This window comes from Strix aluco, chromosome 23 (assembly GCF_031877795.1).
Source record: "Strix aluco isolate bStrAlu1 chromosome 23, bStrAlu1.hap1, whole genome shotgun sequence".
Taxonomy (NCBI): domain Eukaryota; kingdom Metazoa; phylum Chordata; class Aves; order Strigiformes; family Strigidae; genus Strix; species Strix aluco.
In genome coordinates, this window is record NC_133953.1 from 517,275 (window position 1) to 542,080 (window position 24,806).

General features: G+C 60.0%; 1 protein-coding gene across 2 annotated transcripts in view; it reads right to left on the reverse strand.

Moving 5' to 3' along the window:
* The window catches only part of ZBTB16 (zinc finger and BTB domain containing 16), a 60,391-nt gene extending 49,649 nt beyond the window's left edge, over nucleotides 1–10,742 (reverse strand). Inside the window, exons 1-2 of one of the 2 annotated variants that reach the window (XM_074848822.1) lie at nucleotides 10,661–10,742; nucleotides 8,942–10,277 (exon numbers count right to left, since the gene is read on the reverse strand). In XM_074848822.1, the coding sequence (XP_074704923.1) occupies nucleotides 8,942–10,203 (1,262 nt within the window). In that variant the 5' untranslated portion in view covers nucleotides 10,204–10,277; nucleotides 10,661–10,742. The remainder of the gene's footprint in view (nucleotides 1–8,941; nucleotides 10,278–10,660) is intronic. The other variant, XM_074848823.1, reaches the window with a different exon arrangement.
* Between the last annotated feature and the right edge of the window lie 14,064 nt (nucleotides 10,743–24,806).

Genomic DNA, 24,806 nt, shown 5'->3' on the forward strand with positions numbered 1-24,806 from the left:
TCCTTGGGAAAGATTTTCAACCAAGTTCTAATTTTCCCAAAAAAGATTCCTGCCAGAGGGAAGCAGGCTTTGTGCCGGTTCCATCACAGACAGCTGGTTCCCGTGCAAGGCGAGTGTGAGCCTCCCCCCACCGCCCCCTGAAAGCAGCACGGCTGCCCGAAGGGGCTCCAAGCGCCTCCAGCCACCGCTCTCGTTCGCAGAACTGCCCGCCCGCCCTCCACATTGGGGATATTTTCTACGAACAGGGGGAAGGAAGAAAGAGAAGAGGAAATCACCGTGTTACCGGTAAAAAAAAAGCAGAACGCCCCACAGGGAGGCACAGAGGGTTTCGGTTCTGGGCGTCGCGCTGTTTCGCAGAAAGGGGCCCCGGCGGGCTCCCCACTGCGCTCCGACCACCCCCCACCGCCGTGAGGACCTGCTGCGGCCCCGGTGCCATCGCCCGCGCCCCGCCGCAGCGTTGTGTGAGCGGGCTGGTGTGCTGGTGCCGTGCCGGCGTGGGCCGTGGGGGCCGGTGAGGTGCAGGCGTCGCACGGGGCCCGCGCTTATCTCTCCCACGCAAAGGCAGTTTGTGTGTCGTGCAGCAGGCTGCGACCGCAGCCCGTGCCCAGCCACAGATAAGAGATCCGACACCGGCGCTGGCTGCGCCGCTGGCAGCCACCTCCCTCCACCAGCCCCGATCGCGCCACTGGCGAGCGGTTCGCTGGGTCCCTCTGCACCGAGCATCACCCCACGCCCCCCCCCAGCCCTTTTCCGGACCAACTCGAGCATCAACAGAGCCCTGATACACCTCAGCAATTGAGATGCCCGAACTTGCAGCCGTCCCCGCTCCCACGCCAGAGCAATTCCCAGCAAACCCCCAAGAAGGCAACGGACCACCCAGAGACACGCAGGAAAATCCGGAACCCGTGAGCCGCCCCGAAAGGCTCGTGCTGCCACGTACACATGCTTCCAAGAAGACTGGCTGGGTTTTGGTTGGATTTTTTTTAACGTGCAGGCTGTGCTGCGGTTAAATCGAATTTCTTAGAGTTGTAGCCTTCACGGGTTTAGTCTGTGCACACCAAAATTAGTACAACCTGTCCCTAAAGACCATAATAAAAAACCACGTAGTAAGCGCTTTGCCTTTATTTATGTCAGTGCCGGTTTCAAGGAGGATGAATCACACTTCCTCCTTAGCACTCCTTTCTAATATGATTTACTATAAATAATGCGTGGAGAAAAGAACGAGGGAAGGTGACAAAGGGCAAAGCATGCAGTGCCCAGCACCGTCCCCAAACCGGTGGGCAAGAGGGTGAAAGCACTTTCCACAGTTGTGGTGGAGCTGCAAACAGCACGTGTGTTGTGACTGGTGTAGTACCCGGCGGATAAAGGCAAATCTGAAACAAGATTAAATCCCAGGCAATGGCAGTGTGTTTTTTATACAGATATACACACGTGTACTAGTTACATTGTGCCTTTAAAAAAGTCCCTGGGATTTACTTAAAAACCACCGCAGGTGCTCACCAAGGGGAGGCCCCTCGCTGGCCTTGGCAGAGGCCGAGCTTTGGGCGCGGGGACACGCGCTGCGCCAGTGTGGGCTCTGCCGGCCGCGGGGCTCAATGCCGGGAGCTGCGCGGGGGTTCCGACGGGCCGCAGCGTCCTGCGGCCCCTTCCCAGGACAACACGCTCTGACCTCGTGGCGCCGCGCAGATGGACGGAGGGGCCCAACGCTCCCCACCGTGCTGCCAGCGGGGACCACGAGCCCACCCGGACACTTGCCTCTGCCGCGTGTTTGTGCTCTTTCCGACCTCGCCAACGTGCCGGCGATGGAAGCGGCCTGCTGTTTGGGGCTGGGTTTTTTTAGTTTCTCTTTGTTTTTCCGCTCAGTCGGTGTCTGCCTTCTTTATAGGTCACCAAGGTGAAAGCAGGCGTCCTCCCCCCCGCCGCACGCGGCGCTTGCAGGCAGATGGAGGCGCGTTTTTTCGAGAGGGGGGTGCCGAGGTCCCCTCCGCAGCACGTAAGGCCAGGACGGTGGCACTGCCCGTGCCGGCACCTGGCAGCACTGCCCCGTCACGCTGCCTTCGGGCGGGGGAGAGGCCGGCGCGCAGCAAGGCAGCTGCTCCTCATACACGCCGAGCGGAGCACGGGGTTATCAGCCCGGCTGATACACACAGATAAACAGCCCGTCTCCCGCGCTGACACCGGTAACAAAGCGGGTGTTTAACACCGATTTATGGCGGGCGGCTCTAGCAAGGCTCCGCGCGCCTTGCAGCGCTCGTGCCTACGTGGAGAAGTATTTCCTCAATTGCATATCACCAAGTTGTTTGCTAAACGGCGTGCCAATAAAACGGCAACGATACGGCGAAGGCCGACGGAAAACTAAACCAGCACAGCAGGGCGCGTATCCAACCTTAATCTACTTAAAATCAGTTAAGAACACTACAGCGAAAATGATACGGGTGGCCCTGGCCCTCGGCCAGAGCGCAGAGCCTCACGCCTACAACCCAAATTTTACGGCGATGCTCTCTTCTTCAGCTGCAGAACGACCGAGCCGGGGGATGGTCTTGCCAAAAGGAGAAATCCACCTTGATCTGCGAAAGCACGTGGTCTGGCAGCGCCCAGCGCTCTCGCAAAGGTGTCTGCTGCTCCCCGCGCCAGCTGCCGCAGTTCTCCGAAACACCGCGAGTGCAAACCCGTGTTCACAGCCGGTACTGAGCGCTTCAGGCACGCTTCGGCCTAGATAAAGATTATCCATAACGGCTACACACGCAGCGCTCCCGAACGCCCCGCAGCGGGTCTGCGCCCCAGCTCGAGCCTGGGAATACCAGGCGGTGCCACGACAGCACGGAAAGTCCTGCCCGTGTCAAAAGGCGCCCAACCACGCGCAGTCGCCTGCCTTGTCTGCATTGGTTCCAAACGATGTGTAAACCTTGCTCTGCGGCTCGTGTCACACAAGTCCCCTCCATCTGCATTTCCCCACGTACCACCCTCCTTGTTTCAGCCGGTACCAGTGACACGGATGCTTGGCAACCGCCGGCTGGTACCGGGGCTGGGCAGCGAGCCACCTCCACAAGCCCGGCGAGACCTGTGAGGCGCGAGGACGCAGCCGTGGCATTTCGCTGGCAGGCACCCGGCTCCCATCGCTGACCCCGTGTGCCCGGACAGGGCGGCCCGCGGCGGCAAAGCAGGGAGCGATGCCCCGCGAAGGACTAAACGGAGCACCAAGCGCTGAGCTGCCTAACACCGGGCTGGGGTGGGGGGGAGAAAAAAACCTCGGAGGCAGAGTGACACAAGCCAGGACTGCCGGGCGAGGAGGAATGAATGGAATAGGCTAATTTACACAGGAAGTGAGCACTTACCAGACCCTTCATCCCAACACACAAAACCCTCTGCCATATCTGGAAGCAATTACACCCAGTTAACATGATCTGCCTGCCACTAAAATTAACTGCAAACAGAAATATTTTTCACTTTTGCAACAGGAGATGCCATGGCCCCGTGTTTGGCTGCCGGGAAATATTTAGTAATTACTCATTTAAAGCCTCTCTTGAAGCTGTCAAGGGGCGGGGGGGCGCGGGGGGAAGTAAAAGAAAAATCTTGCTAATTGCGAGCAAAAAGGAAAATGCAGATCGTTTTACTCTACCCAAGGAAAACAGATTTACGCACTGGTGTAGCTAAAGAGCCAACGTCGCGCAGAGGCGGGGAGGGCTGCAGGGATGCTCCATCAGGAGCTGCCGGGGCTGCCCTGCACCATTTCCACATGCCATGGGGAAAAGGAAAAAAAAAGAGTCGTGAGCGTCACCCTTGGAACGGCACCGGCTCTCCAAGGGTCCCCCTGCACGGCCGGTAGAGACGTTTTTAACCAGCATCACTCTATGAGTTATAATGAGAACCGAAAAGGCTCCACCAAGCTCCTCCAACTGCCGCAAGCGACATCGAGTGAGCGGGCTTCGGGGCTAAAGCCACCCCAAGCGTCCGTATCAGGCAGGTTTTACACATCGGGGTCCCAGCCCCACGGGGGTCGGCCGGCACAGATCCACCCGCCCTGGGAAGGGAGCCTTGGTGGGAGGCGGGGGCACGCGGCGCCCCCTCGCCCCGGGCAGCCCCTCTGCCACCGGCAAGCCGCGCGTGTCCCCAGCGCCGTGCTGCTGCTGCATCTGCCCGCGCGCACCACCCCCAGCCTCGCCGGCCCGCGGGAAGAGACAGGAGTTATCGCCAGGCAAGGGAAAAAAGAAATAAAATTTTAGAGCAATTTATTAAAAAGTGGCAGTTTCTGACGGGAGTCTCAGAGTTTTGCTTTCAAACACATCACCCACCCCACTGAAACGGTGCCGAATAACTGACGGAACACCACGGAAGGCAAAGGGGGCTCTTCCCCCGCCGCGCTAGGAGCCAAGTATGGAAACGGTTAAGTGCCCCACTGAATAAATCAAAAGTTCAAGGCTGCAACATACCACTCCCTATTCCCCCTCTGCCTATGACAAGAACCAGAGAGCCCCCGAAATCCCAAGCATCCTGAGCGGGGTCTCGGCCGGCGCTCACAGGTTACACGCTCGGGGTCAGCGCCGCGGACCTTAGCGGCAACATTCATTTCCTGAGCGGGGCACGTCCCCCTGCCCATAAAGCTAATCAGAGCTTCCTCGCCCGGCCGCCCCGCGCTGCCGGAGCCGTGCGGCAGCGGCAACGCTGGTTTCCATTAGCCCCTTATGATGCCAGGTGCCGCTAATAAGGCCCATCAGCAAGAAACAAGAGCTGCCAAGTCGTCTTCGGACTCTGGAAGTAATCACGGGCAGAGTTTGGGGGGCTGCTGGCTTGTTTTTGTTTTTCCTTCCCCCTCGTTTTGCATTTTTCTGCCTTTTTTTAAAGTTTCGATTGCAGCGGAACATAAATTGCCAAATGCTTAAAATAAAATAAAAAACAACTACTGTATCAGGCTACCAAAATTAACACTAATAACATCTCACAAAGCACTTGGGATCCGATTTATCACGTTTATTGTTTTAATGGTAGACTGCATCTGTTTCTCACTGTGACACGTCGAGCAGTGCCAACGTGCCTAATGGCATTAGTAGTACAAGGCTCAGCTAATCCACGCAGAGACGGATGGAGGTGAGGCTGGCAAAGAACGAGCCAAGCGCCGGAACGTTTCCCTACACGGATACTTCGAGTTTGCCCTGGCCCTGACGTGACAGCTCCGTGCAGACAGCGGGCCAGCGGGCTACACGTCACAGGGATCCCCGGGCCCCGAGTCCCTGCGGGGAGCTGCGGTTTCCCCGAGCCAGAGCGTTTGGGATCGGCGGGAGCACCGACCCCTGGTCCCGCACACCGGTGGCGCCTGGGTACATCTGCTGCTTCAGAAAAAGAGGGAAAAAACCTGCAGTTCAGGACACTGCAGCCGAGGGGAAGAGCTGCCTTACTCCTGCCCTTACCATCCTCCACCCAGAGCACACGCCTTCTAGATGCCCACTCAGCCACGAAACCTCAAAACGCCAAACCCAGACCTGAAGTCTGGCACGGAGCTTTCCCCGAGGCGCATCCCCCCGTACCACCGCCAGGACGGGTCCCTTCCAGCCTAAACCGCTCGCCGGGGCATTCGCCCGCTGCTAGCCTCCACGGGCCCGACGACGCCGTCGCCACAAAGCGCTTTCGTTTTCCAGCCCAGCATCTTCGTCTGGCACGGACACACGTGGCAAACGCTGGCAGCGAGCGGCATCGCTGCGGCGGGCGAATCCCCGGCAGCATCGGGGCGCTGAATGCTCGGCCGTGCCCCTCAGGAACTGTATTGAATCACATCCCCACCCGCAGGCTTCCCCGTCGCTGTCAACATTAAAAGAAATGAAACTGCATCTTTCATGAAGTTTTAAGGGATTTAACTTCCGTAAGAAAAATTGCTCCAGGCTGAGCACGGCACTCGTGTCGCAGCTCGGGAGGTTTTTCTTCATACAAACAAATCCAAAAAGGGCTGCTGAACTATGGCTTTTTTGTCTGCAATTAGAAGCGACGATCGATACTAACATTAGATTAAGTTTGAACTTTGCTGAACCTAGAAGGAAATCTTTTATAAAAAAAATTAAAGAGTCGCCGATTCAATATACACTCAATTAGTCAAAATCATAAGCTCAGTAAAGCAGCAAAAAAACAGATCGTGCAGCAGCTGGTGGGCTCGGGGACCCGAAGCCCCCTGCGCCGGGTCAGCGCTGAGGCCTGCAGCCACCAGAAAGTCACAGCCCAGCGCTCCCGGCTCGCTGTGTCGTGACACGGCACTGACAACGCTGCCACGAGGCCGAGGGCACCGCGCTCCCGCCCGGGGCTGGGCAGGCCACCGTCCCTCGGGCACCCTCTGTCACCTGGGGCGAGCCGTCCCCCCCTGCGCTTGCCAAAGCCCGGCGCAAAGCCAGCCCAGCCCTCTTGTGCACGCGTTCCCCATGCTAATGAAGACGGGAACAACACTCAGAAGGCTCCGAGACTGTAAACATATATATTTATACTTATATAGGCATGTGTGTGTGTAAACAAACATCCCTGCCATATGTACGCGCTCGCCTGCGTGGCACAACCAGGCTCGGTACGCGCCGGCTCCCCGCGTCACCTCGGGATGGGTTTGGGGTCTGCCCGTCACCTGCGGGGGCTCGGCACGTTAAAGCCACCGCACCCCACGCCAGGCAGCCCAGCACCCCGCGGAACTGGGGGGTGCCCCTCCCCGGCAGCTCCCTGCAGCCGGGAGCGACTCTGCTCCAGCATCGCCGCGCTCGCTTCGGCGTCGGAAAGCAAAACCACAGCAGCAAATGCGCAGCAGAAGGAGGTCAGCGAAAGCCGGCAGCCGACGAGCAGCGCGGCGGAGCCCCGGCACATCCTGCCCCCGCCAGCAGCCGGCTCAGGGAGGGGGTGCCGGGTCCTCAGTGTGGGGTGCACCCCCCCAGACCACCTCTCCACCAGGCACTGGAGCAAGGAGGAGCCCGTCGGCGGCTGCCACGGCTGCCAGAGCTGCTCCAGCAGAGAGTTACAGACCCCGGTCTAGCGTCGAGGCTGTTTAACAGCTCAGTGAATACAATAGGATCCCACAAATCCTCCCCAAATGGAAATTTTCACAAGGTCTTAGAAAGCAAACACTATAAAAAAGCCACGTGAGAGCCCGTCTACACACAAACCCCCTTGGATTTCAGGTTCTGGGGTGGGGGGTGGGGGGGTAAGTTCACTTGACTGTTGCCCAACACCTCTCAACGTGGACGGTCTTACAGACCAGTTTAAAAATGGCTCAGAGGCTTTGGCTCGCCCTGCAAAGTTTGCCAGCGCCAGGTGATCAGCCTGAGAGCCAGGAGAGGCCAAAGGAGTTTGGCACTGGCTGAAGCGAGCGCCTGCGAGGCTCCGCTTGCAGTGGCCGGCGCTCAGCCCCGCGCTTCGGCCAGCCCCGCCAGCCCGCCCGAGCACAGCGTGTTCCCAGCCTCCTGATAAGGATCATGAATAATTAAGAAATAAGCTACGGCCGCAGCCGTGGCTGTCAAAATAAGCCGAGTCCGGGGAGGCACGGCGAGACGCGGGCTGCCGCGCCGGAGAGGCCGGGCCCCGCTCCCCCATCGCGCGGGGAAGGATGCGACCTTCCAGCCTGCCCTGCTCGGGGCAGGGCCCCGGCGTCGCCCTCTCCGGTGGCCGCAGCGGTCGCCGCTCTGGGGCTCGCAGGGGGAAAGGGAGACGCTCGAGCCCGTGGCAGAAAGACACGTTAAAATTCTCCCTGAGCCTCCACTGCAGCTCTCCTCCGGTGACGTTCGGTCTGCATCACCGCGCGGCCGGGGAAGAGCCGCACCGAGGCAGCTTGGGGCGCGCCACCCACCACGAGCCCCGGCTCTCCCGCTCGCCAGCGGGGGGAACAAAGCCGAAAGCGGCTGCGCGCCCCCACCGAGCCGGGGGACCCAGCGGCGACACTGCCGGTGCCCGCACACCCGTGCCGGGTCCCCCGCCGGTGGGGCGCAGCAGCTCGGCCGCCCTCCCCGGAGTGCCTGGTGTGCATCAGGGCTAATTAACCTGTTGATTCATTAAAAATCCGAGGCAGGCACAGCCCAGGGAGGCTGCAAGCAGCTCCAGCACCGCGCCGGTGCTGCCGTCCCCCCGGCTGGACGCTGCCGTCCTGCCCCAGGGCCGCGGCCGTGCTGGCTGAAGCGTGCCCAGCACCCTGGGGTCTGACCGGCGATGCTGACTGAGGTGCGATAATTAACACGACTCTTCCCCGGCCAAATCGGGGAACGAGCTCTGGTCCCTGCTCCCGCGATCGGGAGGCAGCAAAGGCGGGGGCACCAAACTCATGTGCCGGTAACAACCACCGCACTCCCACCCCACGGCAGCTCCCCAAGATACGGGGCTCGGCGCGAGCACAAAGATCCCTCCCACCCTGAGATCGCTCCCCGCAGCCGCTGGAGATTCAACCCTGACCCCGGCCCCGCAGGGGGGGACAGGCCCCCGGCTCTGCGGCAGCACGAACCCTCGGCGCTGGCCCCGGCCGGAGCTACGCGCTACTTTGCACACAGTGTGAATATCGCACGAACCGGGAAGCCAAGCGGCGCAGAACAGCCGGGCTGGCACGGCGCTGCCCGCAGCGAGCCAACTGTCATCACCGCAGCCGGATCCCGCAGGTCTCTGCCCCCTTGACCCGCGTGGACGCGCCTGGCTCTTGGCCGAGGGTGAGCGAGGGCCGCCTGACCCCTTGGCATCCCTTCACACACCGCTTACACGCGTGTCCCGACGCTCAAGGGGCTGCAAGCGCAAGCTGCCGGGTGGAGGCCGGCCAGGGAGCCCGGCGGGGTTTGTGCCAGCAGGCAAGCTCCGGCCTGAGCCCCGCACGGGCTGTCCCCATGCCACGAGGAACCTTCTGGCACGGCTGCCAGAGCCGGGCAAGTTGCAGCAGCTTTCCCACCGTGGTTTCGAGGTACGCGGCGGGAGCTCCACGCCGACGCCACGCTCCGGCAAGACTCACCTGTGCTGCTCGAGGGTCTCGTTGTCCGGCAGCTCTGCCCCGCACACACTGCACTGCTCGCCCAGGGCTCGGCTCTCCGGCTTCATACCGGCCGCCAGCTCGCCCAGCTTGCTGAACAGCTCCCGCTGGATGAAGCCCTGTGGCAGCAGCCCCCCGTAGGCGCTGAAGTCCATGGAGACGGCCAGGGCCGGCTGGACGTGCAGGCCGGAGGCCACCGAGGGCGGCACACCGAGCACCGGCTCAGTCTTGTGGTTTGGCAGCAGCGAGTAGATGCCCAGGGGCTTCTCGCCCGCGGCGGCGGCCGGCTCAGGCGGCGGCGGCAGCCCCTGGCCGGGCTCTGGCGGCAGCTCGGCGCCCTCCTCGCGGGCATAGTGCAGTTCGCGGGCGCTGGTGATGACGCTGCCGCGGGTCGGGGTGCCGGGGCCTTCCCTGCCCTTCTCGTCGGGCTTCTCCCCGCCAGAGGCGCCGGGCTCGGCCGTGCGGGGGCTGTCGTGGCTGGAGGTGTCGTCCACCTGCATCGCTTCGGTTTTGACCTCGGCTGGGCCAGGCGGGCGGCGGGCGGCGGCGGGGCGCGAGTCCTCGGGGGCGGCGGGCGGCAGGGCGCCCTGCAGCAGCGACTGCCCGATGGTCATCAGGCTGTCCACCGCCGCCTTGGTGGGGCTCATGGCGGAGAGGGGGCCGAAGGAGGCGGAGGCGGAGGGGCTCTGCTCTGCTGCAGTCGCTGGCAGGCTCTGCCCGGCCGTGCCGGTGTAGCCGCTCTCCTCGCCGGCGGGCTTGGAGACGAAGAGGCCCTTGATGTACCTCGACCTCCTCTCCTCCTCTTCCTCGGCAGCGGCGGCGCCTCCATCAGCCATGGTACCCTCGGTGTCGTTGTCCTCAGAGGCCTGGATGGTCTCCAGGATCTTCAGGCACTGCTCCTCCAGGTACTCGATTTCCAGGATCTCGGCGGCGTAGAGCAGGTCGTCCAAGTCTTCGACCTTGGCCTGCAGCGTGGCGGTGTAGGCGTACTCCAGGATCTGCTGGAAGGTCTTTGGCGAGAGGAAGTCCAGGGTGTAGTGCTGGCTGTTGCGGTGGAAGAGGATCTCGAACATCTTGCTGGTGCAGGCCAGCACCGTCCGGTGCGCGTGGAACTCCTGGCTGTCCACCATGATGACCACGTCGCAGAGCGTCCCCGCCAGGCGCATCTGGTTGGCTTTGTGCAGCAGCCCGGTGGGGTGGCAGGGGTTCTGCAGCTGGATCGCGCCCATCTTACTCACATCCATGGCGCTCCCGCCGCTCGCTCATCAGGGTGCCGAGCCGTCGCTCAAATCTGGGACCAGCTTTGTGTGCCGGCTATCTGCGAAAACAAAAGGCGGAGGGGGGAGAGGAGCGGAGAGGGGAGCGAGGGGAGGGAGGGGGGGAGAGGGAAAAAGAGGGGAAAAAAAGAGGAGGGCCGGGGGAGGAGAGGAGAGGAGAGGGAGGTCAGCCCACAGCCCGCCGGCGACTCGCCGAAAAGTTTCTGCGCCGGGCTCGGCTGCCGGGGCCGGGGAGCCGCGTTCCCCCCCCTCCCCGCGCCGCTACCGCCCGGGGAAGGGGCCGCGTCCCCGCCGCTCCCCCCCCCCCGGCTCCGGCGCGTCCCGTCGGGCAGCGGAGCCCGCTCAGGTGCGGGGCGGGGGGGGATCGGGGGGAGCCCGGGGGCAGCCGGGGGGGTGCCGGGGGGGTCCCCCCGCCCGCACTCACGGCGGCCGGCGGCTGCTCCGGCAGTTCGCACTGCCCGCTCTCATCGCCGCCGCCGCCGCTCGCCGCGCCGCGCAGCAAATCACGGCGGCGCCGGCCCACGGGCCGCCCCGCGCCCACGTCAGGCCGCCCCCACCCCCCCCGCACCCCCCCACCTCCCCTCCGCCCAGCTCCATCTTGAGCGCGGGCGCCCCCCCCCGGCCCCGCCCCGCCCCGCGCATCCCCGGCCCCGCCGCGGCACCTTGCGCGGAGCGGCGCGGACAACAGGGAGGAGCCGAGGCACCCCACCCCCGACCCCCCCACCCGCGCCCACGCGAGACAAAAGCGACCCCGCGGGGGACACCCCCCCCCCCCCCCAAAGTCCGGGCTTTAGAAGCGCGGCCGCGGCTTAAGGGCGGGAGACGGTAAAAATCCCCCCCGAAGCCAAGTTTGGGGTTCGTCGACGGGGGTTTTGGGTGCGAGGCGTCGGGGACACGACGCGACGGTTGAACCCCCCCACCCCGGCACCGCAGGGAGGGTCCCCGTGACGCGGGGGTCCGCGGGGCGACAGCGGCCTCGGTGCGGGGGGGAAGCCGAAGGCGACTGCGACCCCGGGGACGGGCAGCGGCAGAGCGTGGGCCGGGGGACACCCCGCGCTGGGGGACACCCCGCGCCCTCCCACCACCTCGACACACCCGCGTCGTCTTCGGGGGCCAGCGCGGCCGCGGCGACACGGGCCTCTCCCTCCCCACACCGCAGCAGGCGCAGGGCCCGGCGTCGTCAGCTAAAACAACAGCTCCGGCCGGTATTAGTACAAAGATACCCTTGGGGTAAAGCAGCGCAAATGTAATCTAAGGAGAACGTTATGGGGAAGTGTGTTTATAATTATAATGGGATTTAATGTACTTTGGGACCAGATGATAGCAGTCATTTAACGAGAACAGCCTCATAACGGAGGCCTCACAATGAAAGGCGGCGCGGCTCGGGTTATTAGACGCGTACGACGACGCAGCGCTCGCGGTGCTACGCTGAAGGGTAAGGCGGCAGCTACCCCCGTTTTTTCGGGGGTTATAACTCCGCCGTTTGCGCGGGCAGAGCGCGCACACGCGGCGCAGGCAGCCGGCGCGCCTGCAGTACGGTTTTTTTAATTGCCTCAAACCGCCCAAGTTCCTCCCCCTCCCTGACTTTTAAATCCCAAGGAGTGAAAGGGGGGGAAATAGCGAGACAGTGTGGTTTCAGGTGTTTGTTTACCCTCCTCTAACTTTTAAAAGGCTCGGTTTCAGGACTGAAATTTTGCAGACGGTTAGGGGTATGTTTTTAGTGTAGCTCGCATGAAATTAAGCTGCGTGAGTCCCATTAGCAATAATGGAAATCCCACGGCTAAATTCCCAGGCAGCATCCTGAAAATTAACCCCCCAGTCCTTCCCGTCAACTGGTGCGTTGCACTTTTTGTTGTTCCTCTAATACATACAGTAAAAGCTACTGAGTTGTTTAAGAGACTGACTTCCCGCAGCTGCCTCTCCCGACAGGGACCGGCCGGCCTCCGACCCCGAGCAGGAATCCCTGCACGCCCCAGGCAGCGGCGTGCCCGAAGCCCTCCCTTGGTTTCACGCCGGGCCGCCGCGTTGGGGCTCCGGGCAGAGTGTGCTGGTGTCTTTGAGACCCCCCAGAGGGTTTGGACATGAGGGTGGTTTGGCTTGTAAAGGCGCAGCAAGATGGAGGAGCTGGTGAGACGACTGTGGCCAGAGCATCTCTCCATGGCGGTCAGCCCAAACCAAAGGGATCCCCCCACGCTCGGGGATTTCTTCCCTCGCCCGCCCCTGTGTCGGAGCCAAAGCAGGCTCTGCGCACCCCAGGCACGGCGCAGGTGCTCCCGAACTCCCGCGGTCCTCCACGCGCCCAAGAGCTCCCTTGCTGGCAGGAAGGCACAGCGATCGCAAAAACCATAAAACGGAAAAAAGACAGAAACTCTTGTCCGTGACCTCAAGCATCAACTCCCTTTCCCCAGCAACACCCCCCACGGGCTGCACTGGGCACCCACTAAAGCAACACACCTCCCAGGCCAAGGCACCCGTGAGCTCGCTTACACCAGGCGCATCCACCTGCAGAGGAAGGGACCGATCCAGATGCATTCATGAGCCAAAGAGGAGAAGCAAAAGCAGCCACTTGCCTCAGCGCCCCGGAGAAGAGAGGACAAGGCATCTCCCGGGTCGAGGCATAGGACCTGCGGGCACGCCGTGAGCTGGGCAGCCTCGGGGCAGAGCAGGAGTGGCCCCCCCGGAGATGCTGAAATGAAGCTCAGGAAGCCACCGCCGTGGCCTTCGGGGTCATTTCCCCACACCCCGGCACGGGAGTTAATCGCCCGTCGCTGCCCCCAGTACCTTCCATTTCCCTCCCATCTCTCCCCATCAGTTTCCAATTTATTTACTTTTCTGATCTTAATCCCCACCTTGTAGTGTAACGTGTTTATTAGAAAGGAACCAGCACGTTAAATGAAGCCAAGCTGGGCTCTCGTGTTAAATAGCAGTCACGCCCAAGTGCCTCTCCATGTGCCATTACTCCAAGTGATTGAGGCAATTTCTTCCTCCGCCACGAGTTTCAGTTGTAAATCCCTCAACCAGATACTGGGGCAATGATGTGCTGCCTGGTGCGATTATTATTAACCTCCAGCATTAAACTCGTGAGATGCCCGTGGTTTCTCAGGAAGGTCTTCCTGTGAAAGGACCGGGCGGAGCACTGGCATCCTTCCCGGGAGACCCAGGGATCCCCTTGGATCTGCTTCCAGCCCTCCCGGGACCCCCTCGGATCCACTTCCAGCCCTCAGCCTTTCGTTTCTTTTGGACGGGGGGACGCCAACGTTTGCTTTCCCTGTGGAAGGAGCCTGGCGAGCAGCAGCAGGCCCGTGGGAAGAAAAGCTGCACGGAGCACAGACAGGGCAAAGAAACCGCCTGGACGTACTCAAGGGTGACAGCAAGGGTGGCCTCGGGCTGCTCCTGCAGGGCTCGGCTGGGCCCACGGAGAGGAAGAGAAGGGAACAGGAAAATCTGCAAAATTACAGTAGGAACTGAAATTCCTTGTTCAGGGTGCTTAGCCCACAAAAAAACCACTGCGAGAGACAGCTTTAGCAAGAAGGTTCACCAGCATCGTCCATCCTGGGCAAACGGGAGGTGGGGGGGACTCACCCCGGCCGGCTCCTCCCCATCCCCCCGAGACCCATGCGCAGGCAGCCGCTCCTCTCCCTCTCCTCTGGGTCGCTGCCCTTCTCCGTCACCCGTGCTCCTCCAGCAGCATCACACGGGGCCATCGTCCCCCACGTTCCACCCCAGCGAGGGACGCAACGGAACAGCTCCCCCTTCTCCACCTTGCTGGGCCCCAGACTGGGTTGCCCCCAGGCCAGCTCTGCCCCCAGACCTCCCCCTGCTGCTTCGGGGAGCGGCTGGTGCAGACCCGAGCGGCGCACAGGGCGAGGGGATGGGAACTTGCCGACATCACAACTCGTACCTCATCTTAGGAATAGTTTTGGTTTGCTTTTGCTGTATTTGGAGGGTTTTCCAGTCTTGCTGGTGCAGAGCTGAATTATGAAACACTGGACCAAGGATTCTGTGCAAAGTAAGATCTCTTAATTTAAATCCAAAGTCCATAACTTTTAAAACTGATTTTTGATATTACTCCAGCCTTGGAGGGAGGTTTACAGCACCCGAGCTCTCGCGTGCGCACGCTCTAGACCAGGGTTCTGCCAGGCACGGTAGCTTTGCTCAGAGACGGGGCAGAGCGTGGTGCTCTACTTTTGCATGCGGCAAGCTGACAGCTTATGAAAAGATGATTAAATGTGTTAGACTTTATTTCAGAAAAAAACCCCTAAACACACAAAGCTGTTTGTAAGGGGGAGGGCGGGAAGGCGCGGCGGGCCCCTGGAAGGCTGCTCAGCGTGCAGCCACGGCGCGTTAAGCTGCCTGTGAAGCCCATTGATTAGCACCGGGCGCCGTCCGAGCCGTGCGGATATCGGAGCCGAGCGCATTGTGGCGGCACGGGGAGTGGGGGAGTCGAACAGGCCCTTTATTGTGGCCCCGCTCGCTGCACAAAGGGAACCGGAGAGTCGCTGTGAGCACGCAGCTGGTCGGGGGGCTGTGGCGTGACACAGGTGGCACAGCCCGGCGCTCGCCTCCGAGCTGGCCTCGTCACCACTGATGCCAAAGGGAAGCTCGGCAGGAGAACGGCCGCAACCCGGCCCCACGCCGCCGCGCGGGAGCTCGCCTGTGGGCGTGGGAAAGGTGAATGCGTAAAGTCGATTAATTCAGAGGGAGCTAACGAGACACGTGGGGACCCTCGTGGGGCGAGTGCACTGCAGAAACCCTTGTCCACCCTTCCCCAGGCGCGTTCCTCTTCCCTTCGGCCTGCCGGCCCTGGCTCGACAAGGGGCAGGACCCGGCCAGCGCTGGAGCGTGTGGATGAGGTGCGGTGGCAGCTGCCAGGAGAACGGCATCACCCGCCTCGTCACCGAGGAGCCCAGCGTGTCACCGTGCACATCTGCCGAACCGGGCGGCCGCCTGCGCGCCACTGGTGGCTCCCCAGCCTGGGAAAGCCTCCCTTTCCTCCAGGGGTTGGTTTTAAGCCGGGCTCCTTTAAGGGCTATCGCATCCGAGCGACAAACGGGGGACACTAAAATCCTCACGGCGCGACGTTTCTGCTCGTAAGCGCCGCTCTGAGTCACAACTTTGCGCATCCGAGCGGCAGCTCGCAGCCGGGCGACCGAGTCGATGCCGTTACATCACGGGAGGGGATTAGCATCCCCGCGGGCCTTCCGAGGGCAGGGCCGGGTGGCCACGCACCGGCCATCCATCGGTGACCGGGGACACGCGTGTCCCTCCCTCCCTCCCGCCCTCCCCCTGCGCCCTGGCTGTAGGTGCTGCGCAGCCCCTAAGACAATGAGGCTAATTAGCGGCTCAGGGCCCTGAGCCTGCGCGGGCCGGGAGGCTGAGCGGGAGCTGTGACTCAGGAGGGCGGCAGCCCCGGCCAGCCTTCCCGCATTCCTCCCCTAAATCCCCCACACAAAAGGGAATTTAGCCACAGTGACTCAGCGAAGGAGCACAAACTTTACAGCCGGGCTTTGAGCCGCCGTGTTTATGTATTCCCCCCCAGCAACGCGCTGCCGGGTTAGTAATTAAATAAAAATGTCTCCCTCTAGCAGGCTGTGACCTCATCATTTGTACAGGGCCTATTTTTAGCGTTACCCTTTGTACGTATCCGAGAGAGCTCAAGCCAGAGGCAGCAACTTTTGAAGTCCTAATAAGCAGGAGGGGGGGTTGTCTTTGTTTAACTTACTGTGTAATTATTTCTCCTCTTTTTCCCTTCTCTTAACCTAAAATATTTGACATCCTGCATGGGACAAGAGAAGAGATGTGCCGAGGCTTTAAATGTCAGCCACAACTGTACGGTGCTGAGGAGGCTGCACGCGTGCTCGGTAAAGTTCATCCCAGAAAAAAAACCTTTTAGGTAGAGCAGAATCTACACTGGGGCCTCAGCAAAGCGGGTCTGGGGGGGCTCGCTCCGCCCGCCGAAACCTCAGCAAGGTTGCTCCCCGAGTTTCAGCCTGCTTTTCCTCCCCTCCCTCACCTCCCTCTGGTTTTGGGTTGTCCTCAGGATTAATTTAGTGCTGGGGAAAGAGGCGGTTTCGGGCACCAGAACATCCCTAACGCAGGAGCAGGGCGCAGGACCGCACCCCCGCCCAGCACCCCCTCCTCCTCCAGAGGATCGTGCCCAAGTTCAGGCACTAACAAGAATTCCAGGCGAGTTAAATACCCATCAGGGGCTTCTCTGAGCGCGAGATTAACATTAACATACTGCTTAAACCTCTCCCTGCCTTTCAACAGGACAGTTTTCAGGAGCCCCTGAATGACTTTGGAGTTTAAAACCCTGGAAGCGGTTTAAGCGTTGCCCATCCCGTTGAAAGCAGCCGGGTTTTGCGCCCTCACGATACTCGGGTTCATTTACGGGAGGGAACGAGCCAAGTCCCCAATCCCAGTCACCAAGCGAACACCTCTACACTTAATTTCATCTTTCCTCTCTAGGAAGGGCAAAGCTCCGTGTCCCATTTCCAGTTGCATGAGTCATCTGTTCCCCTTTCCAAAGGGAGATATATATAAATATATACACACACACGTGCCTCGCTGTGTGTGCACAGAAAATGCATTACTGGTTTTGACAGTGCAAACAAAAGCCCACACTTGTGGAAGCCTTCCCCCCCCCCCCCCCCGCCCTTCTCTTAACATATCTGTGCATTAAATATTCACACAAAATGCCTTCACAGCTGGGGAAACTTCTGCCAAAAGGGGCTCCTCCTTCTTCCCTTCCTTGCACCAGGAAAAACAAAATGTGGTGGCTGAATCACACATCACACAGATCTTGTTTCTAAGATGATCTAGCTGTATAATGAAGGTATTTTAGTCTCAGATTAAGTTCCTGTTCATCTCTTCCATCATTCCTAACACCCCTCTAAACTGTACAACTCCAGAATGTACGACAGAGTCAGAATAAAGTCTGAGCCCAAACGTTACGGTCTCAGCTCAAGGTTAGATATTAACCCATTTTATTTTCTTAATAATTGCCAGAAGATACAATAAACCCCCGGTATCTTATCTGGTCACAGATTCCTAAGTGACTGAAACCTCTGATAACATTCGTGCATCAAGACAGCTTGCAAGCCGCCCTTTTCAGGGGAGATATTTATGAATCCCTCGCGAAGGTCGGGAGAAATCGGCGCGTCCCCGCTCAGTCAATGCACGCGGCCGCCACCGTGAACCCCCCGGCCCCGGCGCAGCCGCGCGACGGGCTCAGCACCGGGACGGGGGGCGGACGCAAAGGAGCCCTGGGCCCAGGCGGGGCTCACGCTGGAGGGAGCCTGGCAGCGTCCACCTTCGGCCACCCGCATTCCCTGCTGGAACGGCTCGATCGGCCTCCCAGGAATGAAAGTAAACACTCCTGCAAAGCCCGTCCTGGATAAGCCCGATCTGCCCCGGGCCAGAGGTTCACACGTGCTGCTGCAAGCGGCGGGGATGCAAACGGGGGGAACACCAGGCGTGCGGCGGGCACGGCCGCTCCCACCGTCCCCTGACGCCTCTAAAGTCCCTTTTGAAACCCGTCCCGCTGCTTCTCACCAGCGCGCCTCTCCTCTGCCGCTTCCCGTGCTTCAAACTTAGGCTGGGAAATACCAGTTCCACCCCAAACGGACCACAATTCCATTTCTCTCTGCCATTTGATAAAACATTCTCCACACACAAAAAGTTTTCCGTTACACGCTGCACGCCAGCGCGTCTGGATCGCGGCTCTCGGCACAGAAACGGGTGCGGCCTCAGCAGGTTTTCCCGGGGGTCCCCGGTGCTGTGCAACGGGGAGGAGGGGGCAGGCAGGGAGGTTTCTCCCCCACCCAGAGCAAAACGCCTTTGTAGGGGGGACTCCAGTCCCAGAGGCTTTTGAAGGGGCACATTTTGGAAACATCCCTTCAAGGTATCTGAAGGGGTAAAATTTAAATCACAACTTTCACAAAAAAAGTAATTATGTCGCAGGAGGATGAAATGGAATAAGGAAAAAATTTGGAAAGCCTAAAAGCAGTTCAGAGCCTCCGAGAGGTTCTGTCAGCAGCAGCGGCTCGTGTTCACTCCCTTTCCCCCGCCTCGGGGAGCCAACGCCTGCCCAGCCTCCAGCCCCACGAGGGCCACGCCGCCGCTTCCCCCTCACAAAGCGGCCGAGCACCGTCCCCGCCGCGGGCACCTCGCTCGCCAGAAACGGTTCACAGCGGCGTGGGGCCACACGCGGGCGCATCCGTGGCAGCTCCGGGCCCAGAACCGCTGAACGGGGGAGGAACCACAGGGCAGAAAGGGGATGGTAAAGCCACCGTCTGGGGGTGGGAGCTCAACCACGGCAGGGGCCCGCGAACGACTCACGGATTTGGAAACAGGATACGGAAAAGAAGGTTTAACCCCCAGCCAGCACTCGCGCTCAGCAAGGGGAGTTACTGAGAGAGTTTTTCAGGTGAGAAACGCCCGACTTCAGATGTTCTCCTCAGGGGTGGAAGCAGCGCAGGTCTCCTGCGCTCACCAGGCCCAGCTCGGGGGCCTGATCTTCGGCCACACTCACCCTCCGCTTGAGCGCTTCCAGCTCCCAGGACCCGGCTGCATGTGGTGCCATGTGCCTTCAGCTGTGATGGACCAAAGCTCACAGGTTCCCCCCAAAACGGCTTTACTTCGGACACTGAGAGGTGCTGCCTTAACTGCCAGGTGAAATGCTTCACCGGCATCGCTCATGAGTTCAGCTGAGGCAATGAGAAATCATCCTCACGGCTTTAAACCCTGCGAGTTCAGCAGAAATACCGCTCCTCGCCGCGTCCCTCCCCGGGAAGAGCATTTCCAGCAGGACCAGGGCAGCTCCGGAGCTCCTCTGAGAGTTTTCGTCTTGGGGTTGCTGGGGCTCACGCCGCCTCCCTCCCTCCCTCCACCCCAGCCGCCCGCCAGCAGAGCTCGACAGGCAGAAAGCTGCTGCCAGGACTCAGCTCGGGGCCGGCTGGCAGGGACACCACCTCCCTTCGGCACGGAGCGGGTGTCATCCGGGAAGCTTGGCCGTGTTACCTGTGCCTCAAACCCACACTTTTTGGACCAATTTCTGGAAATTTGGAGGCTGTCACAAGATACTGCAAGAGGATCAGAAAGCCCGGTTTAATCTGTGCTTTCATGACTATTCCCATTTAAATTGCACTTTGTCAGAATCACCTTTTGGACATGTTTGTTCTAGGGGGATCCAGGCGCACAGCAGGAATGGAAAAGTACATTTTCCACACATGTGGGCCACGTGGTGCCCGAGAGGAGACCATTCAGGTCTCTGCGACCCGAGATGCCATCCCTGCCTCACGTAATCCTAATCCTGCTGAAAACAGGAACCAAGCGCACATGCACTCCGCCTAACACACGCAGCCTGGGCAGGCCGTGATCTCCTCCACAGGCTGCTAAGTGCCCAATGAAGATTTTTCTCTTTTCGGGGACAGAACACCTGACTCGATATTCCACGATCAGGCTCCTGCTTTGCTCTTTCCCCTCACGGGTCCCTCTGCAGCACAGAAATCCACGCCGGGTCCACATGCCGGCGCTCCCCAGGCCTCAACGTGGTGCCCAGGGCTGAAGGTGGGACGGCAGTCGGGCAGCGCTGGATGATTCACCCCACCCCGAGGGGCAGGCGCCAGAAAGCGATGGCCACCCAAAAAGAGCAGGACCCGGGGGTACACGCCGAGGCACGCTTGTATGGAGGCGGGTCCTCCTCCGCCGGTGCTCCCGCCAAGGTCCGTGCTCAGAGGGAGGAGAAGAGGGGGAAGGAAAGGAGATGAGTGAGAGCGCTGCCTGCTGCAAATATTGACATAACCATTATGGGCATGTATAAAACTCCCATTTGCGTGATGCGAGCGTGATATTCTTTGAATACTTCTGTCTCGAGGAATTCTTTATTTTGCCATAGAAGAAAAATGTTTTCATATTCTCTCCTGCCGTTCAGACCTGCAACCCAGCGAGCCCTTTTGCCCTTGAGAGCCATAACATTATTTGTTAACATTTTTATGATGCCAAATGGTCTGTGCTAGAACGGGTGCCATTCTTTAGCTGGGAAACCATATGGCATGCCGAGTAATAAATAAGGTATTGTGATAGTTAATGAACCTAATTGCTAGCAAAGGCTTTAATACAGAGAATGTGCTGCTGAGAATTTAGCACCACATTAGAGATGCAGCAGAGCTCCTCTGACTTCTGAGGCTTAATTTAAGTTCTATATTGCAAACTCCAGAAAATAATTCCAAACCCTCCTGCTGGAAAAGCAACCTGCTGGTAGACTGTGATTATACTGAATTACTAAAATCGCAATCAATTTTATACACTCAGTTAACCCTTGCTGGGGAACTCGCCTCTCCGCGATTCGAGGGGGAGCCACGTCGAAGAGGTACCGGAGCCGAGCGAGCGGGAGCACCACGGTCATCGCCCTCGGCACGGCCGCTCGTCTCCCAGCATCTCCCGCTCCCGGCAGCGGCCCCTTTCCCCGGCCTCTCTGCCGACCGGGCGAGCTGACCGTAGGCGAAGCGGGGAATAAAAGCCACGATTATGAACGGTCACTGCTATTTCGTTCCGTAACTAACTTCTGAACCACTGTCCTCTCATCATGGCAACCAGACGTGGGAGGAAGCGGAGCTGCTGCCGCCGCCTCGCAGGCTCCCGGCAAGGGCTCGCACGCTTGGAAAGAGCAGCGGAAGCCAACTCAAAAATAAAGTTAAACTCGCTTCGACTCCCTCAGCCCCAGAGAGCGGTAGGGCTCTGCCGGCGTAATGAAATCCCAAGCGGTGTGACAGATTTTAAGTTTTGACACGTGAGGCCTTTCAGGCCAGAAGACCCTCGGAGAGCTCAGGCCTGCAGAGCAGCTCTGGCACTCGCCAAGACGCTGCCCGCGCGTCCCGGGTGGGCACAGCCACCGCTCCCGCCCTCACAAGGTGCTTTTGAAAGCCATGAACCGCGGCGCCGGACACCAAATACTCCCCGTCAGGCTGCACACCGGGATCCGCGGGAAGAGGAGGACATACTGGTTTTGGAAGTGCTGCAGTTCTCCGACTTGCAAACATGGACCTGCTGTCCTGTGGGGAAGGGACGTCTCAGGCCACGGGTGACAGCTGTACGCCGGCGTGGCTGCACCTCCTCCGAGGACTGCTCCCAAACACTCACCAGCACGGGAAGCTGTCCCTCAGACTCTGCACATCATCCCCTGAAATCACCCGTCTTCACCTCTAAAAAGCTGCCCTGGGGATGGCAAGTGCTTCTCAGAGCAGCCGCCCTCCCCGAGAGGCCATCGGCCCAGCTGCGGCGCGGGAGACCCGACGAGTCCTCGGAGAAGAGCAGCGCTGCTCTTTCAGTCCCTCCGGAGGGGGGGGGAAAAGAGGTTATTGGTTTCTTCCCGGCTCTGATTGCACTCGGCCGTCCTGCAGTCACGTCCTCCTGCTGGCAGCAGGCGACTGGGCTCTGCACGGCCGCGACATCCCGGCTCGAAGCGTGAGGGAGGGAGACGAGAAGGTTGCCCGGGGGGGGCAGGGGGGTGGCCCTTCTCCGCCCCGCCACACCAGCAGCAGCTTTGTCCTCGGCCACCTCTCCCAGCCCAGGCTTCGGGCGAGCGGCACAGGCCTGGCGCGAGCCCCGGTGGGGCGGGGTGTCGAGGCAGGAGGTGGCCGGGGCCAGCACCCGACGGTGGCATCAAACAAGGAAAGCGCCGAGATAAAGAGCTGCGCAGAGCGGATTTAATACTGTACATAAATACACTTTACAATCTGGGGAAGGCTCGGTGCTAAGAGGAAACCATTGGAATATTTTATCGTGATGCAGATCGAGTGAAAAGACTGTGAATAAATAAAAGGGAAGATAATTATTTGATGGAGTTCTCTTAGGATATGCCACAGCGGGGAATACTTACGGAGAATACATATTACTAGAGACACACAGCTATTCAAGCATCAAACTAACCTATAAATTGTCAGAGGAGAAAATTGGAGGAGAGGAATGGATGGGGTTTTGGGCACCACTCTCATCAGTAACGCTGGGTTGCGCTTTCCACCTTCCCCGTCGCAATTCCCTCTGCCCAAGGAGTCACAGTCCCTGAAAAAGGGAAGGCTGCCTCTAATAAATGTCTTTCAGAAATTACGGCCAAGCCACTACAGTACGGAGATGGTGTCATTTATCTCCCCGCCATCTGCGCGGGCTCCTTGGGCCGGGGAGCAGAAGCTTCGTCTCTCCCGCACTTCTGCGGGGTGAGAGGGTTCAGCAGCAGCACCCACCGTGCCTCATTAACAATCCTTCCCCCGGCCCCTCCTGGCACCACGCTCCATCTCGAACTGCAGCCTCTGAGACCGGTTTTCACCTCGTCCCAGGCACCCCTGTTTTGGAGGGGAACCCCCCCACCCCCAGGAGGGGGTTTCCAGCTCCAGAAACAAGCAGGTCCATCTCCCCCGGTGCATTTCCCAGCTCTTCTGCAGCGGGGTGAGTCCCTCGCCCACGCTTCTTGCCCGCTCCCAAGCCAAGGGTCTCCCAGAAGGCGCTTTGCAAACACTAAGGAAGCTGCACCCGCTCGGCAGCGTTACTCGGAGTGAGTTTCCCCATTTTGGGAGTGCGGCAGCGGTTTCCCTGAGGTCGGAGTGCTTCCTAGAGGCAGAGCTGGAGAGAGCCCGCTGCTCCCTGCCGCACGGCTCGCGCCAGCTGCCCTCCAAGCCAGTTACAGGTTCACATCTCCCAGTTAATAATTACGTATTAATCCAAGCGGCTTCACTCACCAATATTCTTCACGGCCAGCTGCAGCTGTAAACACCCCACAAAATCTCATTTGTGCAGTGCAAAAATTAGAGCAGCTGCAACACTCGTTGCATGTTAATTTATTGGTTATCATGGGATGGATCCGGATGGGCTCCAGAGCCGCGCTGGGGACCCGGCCCGCTGCCTCGGTACGTGGCCGGCCACTCCCCCATAAATGTTGGTGGTAACTGTAGGCAGGAACACAATTAATAAAAGAGCCGTTCTCATTTTCAGGCTCTGACCTGCGCCCTCGCTGTGGCATGGGGACCCCAAACCGCTTACAGACGTGCGCCGCTTTCCCCACAGCGAGGGCGATTTCAGCGCTGGGGAGACCCGCGGGTGCCTGCAGCAGGAAGGCAGCACTGGGGCATCTAGGCAAGTTTAAGGAATGTTCGAGGAACACGGCAGGTGTTCGTTAACCTTCCCCCTGCCAGGCCAGTCGCAGGCTGAAGAGAACCCCGAGAGTGCAGCTGCCACGGGACAATCTGCACCGGACACCACAGACACAACATCGCTTTGCCAAAGGCCGACTCAGGAACCCTGCAAAGACAGCACAGACAGGGAAAGCCCGGCTGGAAAGAGTCTGTGGGGAACAGCAGTTTGTCACACAGCTCATTTAATAGAGTGCCACGCCTGTATTTTTCCCTTTTCCCAGTATTTTTGGACGGTTCCTCACCAAGCACCCTTTCAGCCACACCTTCCCCCCACACGGCACCACCTCTCATGTGGACGAGGGGAGGGGGCCGCAGAAGCCGCCCCTCCCTGCCAGGGCCTGCTCCTGCCCCGCCGAGCCACCCCGGGCCAGTGCAAAGGCTGTGCGGGTGCAAATGGCTTTACACCTTCTACTGACGGGGCTGGTGTCATTAGCTCAGAACATCTCCCGTCTCTCCGGGAGCGAAGGAAACCTTCGGTTCCTTTATGGGGAAGATGCAAGAGACAGCCCGTGTTGCAAACAGGCGGCCTCATGTAATTAGCAGAGGCACTCGTTATTTTAGGCGAGGCTCGGCACTGCTTCCCAAACCCCGAGCAAGAGCAAAGCCAGTGCTGAACGCAGGATACCTTTAAGGCTGGCTCAGACAATAAAATCAAACGCAGTCAGATGATGACAGGTCTCCCTCCCCCCCCCCTCCGCCCACCAGAAGGGAATTGCTCAGTCACCTGCACCCAGAATAGGACTTTGTCCCCATTCCCGTCATTAATTTATTCCCTGTGAATTAGTGGGGCCCCGGAGACGCACGCAGCCCACCTGTTCCTGCCGCCTGCCCCCCCGCACCCGGCTCTGACATTTGGAGCCTCGGCGGCAGGTACCGGCACACGGTGCCATAAACCATCGGCTCAGGCGGCGCCTGCCAGCGCGGCCGCCCCGGTCCCTCCCGCGGCTGGGGGCTGCCACCGCACAGGGAGACCCGAGCTCGGGCCTGCCCAGCGGGGCAGGGGGTCCTGTGTTTCTAAACAGGCCCCATTTCTTCCCGGTAAAGCGGCTTTAGCAACGCAGTGGAGGGCTCCCTGTTTTTGGAGACCTGGGGCACAGCAGCCGGCGCCGCCGATCGGCAGAACCCTCCCAGCCGGCTCCCTCCTGGCAGCTGAGGTCACGCTCAGGCGAGCATTACTCCATTTATTCCAAACGCACAACACTACTTTAATTGCTGCCATTCTGGACGCTAAACAAATTGGCCCTAAATGTGTTTTTGAGAAACAAGACGTATTTTGTTAAAAGGGGACGGGAGGAGGGCGACTTTTAAAACCACTATCACTGTAATGCGACGAAATTACCATGTAGCATGCAGGGGGCTGAAAGCTGCAATTAATATCCCACA